This window comes from Gossypium arboreum, chromosome 1 (genome assembly GCF_025698485.1).
Source record: "Gossypium arboreum isolate Shixiya-1 chromosome 1, ASM2569848v2, whole genome shotgun sequence".
Classification (NCBI taxonomy): Eukaryota; Viridiplantae; Streptophyta; class Magnoliopsida; order Malvales; family Malvaceae; genus Gossypium; species Gossypium arboreum.
Window position 1 is genome coordinate 122,181,775 of NC_069070.1, and position 8,055 is coordinate 122,189,829.

At 28.7% G+C, this 8,055-nt stretch overlaps 1 protein-coding gene across 1 annotated transcript; it reads right to left on the bottom strand.

Moving 5' to 3' along the window:
- Positions 1-2,400: 2,400 nt before the first annotated feature.
- LOC108481302 (transcription factor MYB30-like) lies at positions 2,401-5,688 on the bottom strand. Its single transcript, XM_017784454.1, has 3 exons — positions 5,556-5,688; positions 4,582-4,711; positions 2,401-2,836 (listed from the first exon to the last, which is right to left on the bottom strand). The coding sequence occupies exons 1-3, from the start codon at positions 5,686-5,688 to the stop codon at positions 2,401-2,403; spliced, it is 699 nt and encodes a 232-aa protein (XP_017639943.1).
- Between the last annotated feature and the right edge of the window lie 2,367 nt (positions 5,689-8,055).

An 8,055-nucleotide genomic window follows, 5' to 3' on the forward strand; every position in this document is an offset into this window, starting at 1 on the left:
GAGGTAAAGTTGAGCAAGATAGCTTGAACGAATGGTTTTGAATTTATGATCCCTATTTAAAGCTCCTGTTAATCATTAAGTGCCTTACGTCCTTTGATTGGCGATGATTGAATAAGAACATGAACAGTTCCACATAAATCTCAATGTGCAGTGGTGGGAGAGCCAAGGGGCCGTTCTCGATTTTATTTTATTTTTTATAATTTATAAAATTCTAAATTAATAATAATAAAATTACATTTTGATCCATTAAAAATATAATAATTTAATTAATTTTTAAAAATTATTAAAATATAAATTATTAAAATAATAAAATTATATTTTTATTATCAATAAAAATATATAATTTAATTTTGTCCCAAAAAATTTTCCAACTTTACCGCTGGTAATGAGTATCAACTAAATATGAAAGGAGAATTACATAAACTTCTAGAAGGTGAGTTTGGCTCACTATATCTATTTTAAAAAACTAAAAAGGTTCTCTCTCTCTATTCTTAATATAGTTTAAGAAAAGGTATAGTATGTTATTTAGCCGTTGAGGAGGAATTTGCATGGTATACTTATTAAGCGCCCTTAAATCACCATCCCCTAATTGTTGTAATAGCAATGGTGTCATTCTTGAATTTCAAAGGGTAATACGTAACCTTGTATTAAAATTAGTAAATAAAACTTTTAGAGGTGGAGTTAGATCTATTTATAGGTCGGGTTGAATCACGGCTAAGTTTTGAAAAGAAATTAAGTTTAGATATGTTTTTGGCTCGGTCTATCCAAAAAATCCATTCACTATTCAAAAAAAATTAAAAAATGGAACTTAAAGAAAATTTTTAGGTCTAGTAGTACTATTATCAGTAAAAGTATCACAAAAACTCTTGGTATTATATCTGCAAAATAGTCTCTCTCATAAAATTTGGCGTTTATATATAAGGTATGATGACAAATTTAACCTTCATCCTTTACACTTTTATTCAATTTGACCTACTAAACTATAACTTTTGAAACTAGTAAAACTAAAGGGTCAAAAAGTCCTTAGTAATAAATTTAAAAATCATTTAAACCTTTTAAAAATTTAAAATTATTTAAAAATCATAAAAGTTATAAAAATTTATAATTTTATTAAAAATAACAATACCGACCAATTAAAATCTAATGGTCCTAAGATTTTAAAAAAATTAACCCTACTGTTTTATTGAATCAGTATTGTTTTTCTAATAAAAATATTTATAATTTTATCAAATTTAGAGGCTAAAATTATATTATGAAATATTTATATAAATATAAATTAATAGAACTTATTGATTTTGTCCTATACTCAATGGAATCTTTAGAAAAGAGATCCTTTTATTAATTCGAAATATTGAACAATCCTGCTTCTATTTTGTAGCTTACAATATTTTTTTTATACTCTTAATTATAGTATTATTTATAAGATCAACTATTTACCTTTAATTATTAATAAACCATTCTATAAATCTAAAAGTCTCAGATATGATTCTTCATCATATCACATTATAATTTCTTTAGGAATAATCTTAAAAGTATAGTTTATGACGTATTGACGTACATATAAATTCACGAGCTATAAACTAAATGGTCAAATTTTAATTTATATCCTCTACTATACTTAAATTTAAAATTTAGCCCTATAATTTAATAATGCTAGAATTTAGTCTTTTACTTTTATAATGTCATTAGTTAATCTCAAAAACAAATTTTCCAACCTATCATGTTGATCACACGAATATTTTGTGTTGGAAATGATGTTTTTAAGAAAAATCAAAGATGATAACCAGAATGGTTAATGCTAGTAACTGAATTAACTAATGACATTATAAAAATAAATAACTAAATTATGTTAAATTAAAATATAGGGACTAGATTATAAACTTGTTGAGGGGAGACCGACTTCTTTCAAAGAAGTTTTCAAGGTCTTGTTCATCTGAAGTTGATGAACCAATCAACAAGTTGGAATTGTCCTCGAGTCAGGTTTGGGTTTTGTCTCCTGACTTCATCGATAGCACAAGATGGAGGTGGGATTCTCGAATCAAGAGCAACTCGTCGAATTGGACCATGCACCGTGCACTTGGTAGTATAAATGCCCTTAGATTCCATATAAGGGGCAAGGGTTTAAACCCTATCAAGCGCACGACTCGCAAGCCCCCTTGGTATAGGTGGTTGTGTGTGATGCATGGCACAAATCAAGCCTTTAGCTTGGGCTCTTGACGGAGTCAAGAGACAAAATCTTAACTTGAGGATGATACTAACCTGTTGATGGATTTGTTGATTTTGAACGAATGACACTTTCAAGATCTCTTAAGAAAAAGTTAGCCTCCACTTAACAAAATTTAAACATAGTGAAGGGATCAAAACTATAATTGACCATATCCCTATATATGATACTTGATATTAGAAGCTGAAGGGTTCAAGATCATCGTAGAAACCGAAAGGTGATAAGATTTCTCCATCAAGAAGATCAAATTCAAAGCCTGCGGATGCACCCATCGTCGGCAAATCGTCCGACAAAATGTCTAACAGAAATGGTTCGGACCAAAAATCAGAAACAGAGTCAGCTTTGGTCGATTCAACTGAGTTATCTGTAGTGGTGAAGGGGCTTTGTCTATTGGTTGATAATGGTGGTGGTGGTGAGCTTTCGAGGATCAATGGCGGAATGATCGGGTTTATTTGAAGATGGTCGTCGTTTAGGTTTTGATTGTTGGTGTATTTATCGTGTAATTTCGTGGTTGAAGGCTTATGTTTAACGTGCTTCTTGAGATTTGTGTGCCAATGATTCTTTATTTCATTGTCTGTTCTTCCTGGTAACATGGCAGCAATGGCTGACCACCTGCATATTGTGAAAAAAATAATGTAATTCATAGGTAAAATTACCATGAAGGCCTATATTAAGAATCAGATTATATTTTGCCTCCTATACTAAAAAAATAGACAAATTAGTCTTTGTACATTAGATCAAATAGTAAATTAATCCCTTCTGTTTAAAAATTCATCCATTCTATTGTTAAAAATTGGTGTGGCTAACAAAACAACTAAACAATTATATGTAGCGTGCCATATATACCTCACGCTAATATTTAAGGACCAATTTTTAACAGTAAAAATGGATAAATTTTTAACAGATGACCAAATTGCTCTTTGATCTAATATACAAGAACTAATTTGACCTTTTTTTAGTAGAAGGGTAAAATGTAATCTATCTCCTGATACAAGAGTCTCTGTAGTACTTTTACCACCATGCATGTTATCACCTGAAACTTAAAATAATTAATTTAAAATTTCAAGTTATGACATGATACAATTTTAAACTGTCGTAGTATCATCACAATTTTATAGAAGTTCTAGTGTTAAATTAGAAAAAACGGATAAGTACATGCACTAAAACGGACCAAAATATATATATAAATAAACTTAGTTACCAAATTTTGGAACTAAGAATTACATTATTAGAATTGCTTTACGTGTTAAGATCTCTATCATTGATTATTTTTATTTATTATTACTTACAAATTTAACCATCATTTATAAAGTTGACATCGTTATTGTTGTAACTTATAAGAGGACGTGGATTTGAGCGCATTTAAAAGACGTACTATTCTCTAATTTATAAATTGAAGGAATTATAACATTAATAGGAATTGTATATAAAAATCATTAATTTATATATATTTTAAAAAGAGGTAATAAGTTGAATTTATATTTGTGTTTTAGGGTATATATATATATATTTCACGAATGTTACATGATTATCGTTTTTAGAAAGGCTTTAAATTATATTCTAAACTAGAGTTATCCATGGGTAGGGTCGAGTCAAGTAATAAATTTAGGCTCATTTTCTAGGTTCGGGCTCATTTCGACTCAAAATATGGGCCTAAATTTTTTTCTAAGCCCGATCCAAATGAAAATACTAAAATCCAGCCTAACCCGCATTAAAGAATTCTCTATTTTTTTATATAAAAATATATTTAAAAATATAATACATCAAATGCACTAAAAATATTAAAATAGCTATTTCCCAACAAATGAAAAAAAAATTAAATAGCACTAAAATAAGTGCAACTTAGCAAGCAAATACCTCTAAAATAGAAGCAAAATTATTAATAAAACAAGAGTTATACAACATCCAAGAAATAACAACAAAATAATAATAATATAATAATTAAATGATAGCAAAACAATGAAAAAAATAGTGGCAACACACTAAAAAACAATAACCTTTTTTTTTTTGCAAATTCGGGCAGGCCGAACCTGTTTAGAAAATGAGTTTTATTTTTTTATCTAAATCTATTTTTCAGACCTACATTTCATGAATGTTATATTATTATAGTTTTTAAGAAGGATTTAAACTATATTCTAAACTCACCTTTAATTCTAGATTGATTTTAAAGGCTTTTTTTTCTAAATGTTCTTAAACTATTAATTTTGTTCTTAAACTATATTTTTTGGGTAAAATGAAACAAAATTATAGCTTAGGGGCCACTTTAACAAAAAATATATATAAATTTCCTTTTATGAAAATTCATTGTAATGGTTTGTTGTTGTTATTCTTAAATTCGAACTTAATAGTTGTATTACCTGTTTCCCAGAGATTCGTGTAAAGTGATGATAGTCTCATCTTCTTCCTTGGTGAAGTTCCCCCTCTTGAGGTTTGGCCTTAAATAATTCATCCATCGAAGCCTGCAACTCTTCCCGCACCTCGCCAGACCTGAAACAGTACCATCTATCCATGCATGCAGACATCTTGAAAAGAAGGAGATAATTCCACCAAACATCCCTAAACTTTATAATGTTCAAATTGTGTCCTCAAAATATTAGTATCTTATCAATCAAGCCTTTTTTATTAGTAAGTGTCAATTCAAATTTGATATGAAGCATATTTAAAACACTTGGATTAAACTGCGATAAGTATGTACCTGCTCCATAGATAGCTTAGATAAATTAGATCTCTCTTTTTAACACGACGTCATACACATGTGTTTACAATTTGACCCATGTTTCATAAATATGCTCCACATCAAATTTAAGTTGACAATGATCTAATCAATATCATATTGATACTTTGAGGACTCAATTAGAATATTTTATAGTTTGAAAACCAATCTAAAATTCGAGTCATAGTTTGAGGATGTAAGATGAAATAACCCGAAATAAATGCCTTGAACAATTAGCTTATAACCATTTCAATCTAAAGAAATGCTACTCTGGTCCCTAGAGAAGTGCTGAATTCCTAGTGCAAAGATAAAATTGCGTTTTGATTCCTAAAAATTTATACTTCAATTCTTAATCCTTTTTTAAAACAGTGGAATATTAATCCAGTCCCTCTATGTAAGTTACATAAAATTACATTTTTTGACCCTCAAAAACGACAGAAGTATCAGTTATAATCCCTCTATAAATTATAAAGCTGTAAGTTAGGTAAAATCACATTTTGACCCTCTAAAAAATTTATAATTTAGCCCTAACCCCTTCCTGTTTCGATCAATCATTATCGTTTTATAAAAAAATTTTGAGGTGTTTTAGGGTTTCTATAGAATGTTGTGTTTTTTTACCTGCAAACTTGGGGAGTTGACGCCAATTCCAGCAGCCATATCTGGTAATATAAGCTGTTAGCTTTCTATCTTCCTCCGCCGTCCAGGTTCCTTGCCTCAGCCCGCTCTTATCACAGCAAGGTTTCTTTACCATGTTTTCCTTCAACTCACTGAGTCACTCACTCACCCACCCACCCACCGTCGACTCACTCTCTGGTTCAGCTTCCTTGCGATCAAAGCTATTTGTATACTATTTAGTCTTTAGCCATGCATGTGCCCTTTTAGACCGAAGAGAGCGACACGTTTTACGTGTATTATTTAAAATATTGCGATTATTGTTTTCAGTTTCTTTTATTTATCATTATTCTTTTAAATATTCTCATTTGTAATACACTAAAATTATTTATAAAAATCAGAATGAAATTTATGCTTTATCCATGAATCAAATGATTGAATATTATTAAAATCGAAGTTTATGTAATTTTAATTTTAGGGTTTTGGCATTTAGTGTCTTAACCTCATCTCTGTTTTTGGAGAATTTATTTTATGAACTGTTTCCACCTTATTATCTATGGTTTGTTCAATTAGAAAAGGATAATTATTTTTTGTTCACGGCACATTTGGATTAAACTTTCAAATCAAAGATGATGTGTTTTATTTTAATTAGGTGGGATCAATATGATGTGGTGGAAATAATCCATGAAATAATTTTTTTTACTCGAGAGCAAAGTTTAAAATTTATTTTAGGAGACAGAGAAATCTCATCAATTTTTAGAGGTTAAAATATAATTTTATAATTATATTAATTTGTAATTTCATAAACTTCAAAAGGACTAAAAGACACATTTACTATTTTTGAGAGGGCTAAGGACACTGCTTGCCTTCCTTATCTATGCCCTTGTCCCCGCCACCAAATACATCAAGGAACCGATACACATAGGTGGATGTGGCATTAAGTTTTAGATGGACCGAACTAAAATTTTTAAAAAAATGAAGGTTTTAATTAGAATTTTAAAAAATTTTGGTCTGTTCAAAATTTTTGGAGGTTTATGAAAATTAGCAAAAAATATAAAGTGTCTAAATGATTCTTTTTTTAAAAAAAAAAATCAAGTTTAAATCAGAACTTATAAAAAATTTGAGAGACAAAACTTTGGAGGGCCAAGGGCCCTCTAGGTCTTAATGACCATCCACCCCTGCCGATGTAGAACTTTGAGATTTTTAAAACAAGCTGAAAGATCATTCTTGATTATGATCTTTAATTGATCTCTCTGGATCAGAGGCAGATACAGGGGGGCTCGCAGCGGCCCAGGGCCCCCTAAAATAGAAAATTTTTATTTAGGCCCTTAAAATAATTTTAAATTTTAAATTAGTAAAGTTAAATTTGTACTTTGACCTCTTTAAAATTATAAAAATTTGATTTAATCATTCAACCCCCTAAAAGTTTGTTCTGACTTCGCCCCTACTCTGGATAATAGTATATAAAATGATTTGATATGAACCAAAACAGAAGTATTAAACTTTTTGATGATATATCATAATCTAATTCATTTGCAATGCATAAAATTATATAGTATCAACAGGATGAAACCTCGAAGTTACTTTAAAGAAAGCTAGAATTAAATTAAATTTCTTTCAAGAGTCAAATTACCATTTTATTATTGTATTAATTTATAATACATCACAGATTTTTAAAGGATTATATTGCAATTTTACCTTTGTCGAGAGGGCGAACGTCCCTACATGTCCTCTCCCTGTCAGCACATCAAATATAATTTCTTTATGAAAATATCAATACAATATTGTTAATTATATTTAATTCACTAATATCTACGTACAAACTTACACATTAACAGTGAATTATGTGAGTTTAAGTAATTATGTACACTTTTTTAAAACAAAAATTCATAATATTGAATAAAATTTTATTGTCACGTTTAGCATCAGTCAATGGAAGTGATTTTTGCTGAGGTTTGCTGTTTGTTAATTACAAATAACAGCTTTATTTTTTTTATCCATATGTTTATTTATCAATATTAATTAATTAATTATAGTGTTATAATCTGCATTTGATGATGTTAATGAAAGTAATTCAACGTCTTTAATGATAAACCAAAAGACGTTCTAGAAAGAAATTAATGCTTAAAAACAGGTTGAATTTCAAAGATGATCCAATCAATACTTTTGAATTGTATTTTTTATCATAATAGTAATTCAAGTTGAATTAAATTAAATTAAATTAGAATGTACCAAAATTGAATAATAAATTTTAGGAGGGTTAAGGTATAATTTTATCATTATATTTATTTATATTTTCATAAATTTTAAAGGAGTTAAAAGGGCAAATTTACCATGCAGAGGCGAATCTAAAAATTCTTTTAGAGAGTGATGAAATTTAATTATAATTTTTTAGAGGTCAAAACATAATTTTATCATTTATTAATTTATAATTTCATCATTTTTAAGGGACGAAAAAGAATTTTTTTATTTTTGGGGCCAAAATGCAATTTACTATATATTAATT

What these genes read in the sequence shown, in the direction of transcription:
- LOC108481302 (XM_017784454.1), bottom strand. Translation starts at nt 5,688, where the DNA reads ATGGTAAAGAAACCTTGCTGTGATAAGAGCGGGCTGAGGCAAGGAACC. An exon ending in TCAACTCCCCAAGTTTGCAG is followed by an intron (nt 4,712 to 5,555) that starts GTAAAAAAACAC and finishes GTACTGTTTCAG; the next exon opens with GTCTGGCGAGGTGCGGGAAG. An exon ending in CACGAATCTCTGGGAAACAG is followed by an intron (nt 2,837 to 4,581) that starts GTAATACAACTA and finishes CACAATATGCAG; the next exon opens with GTGGTCAGCCATTGCTGCCA.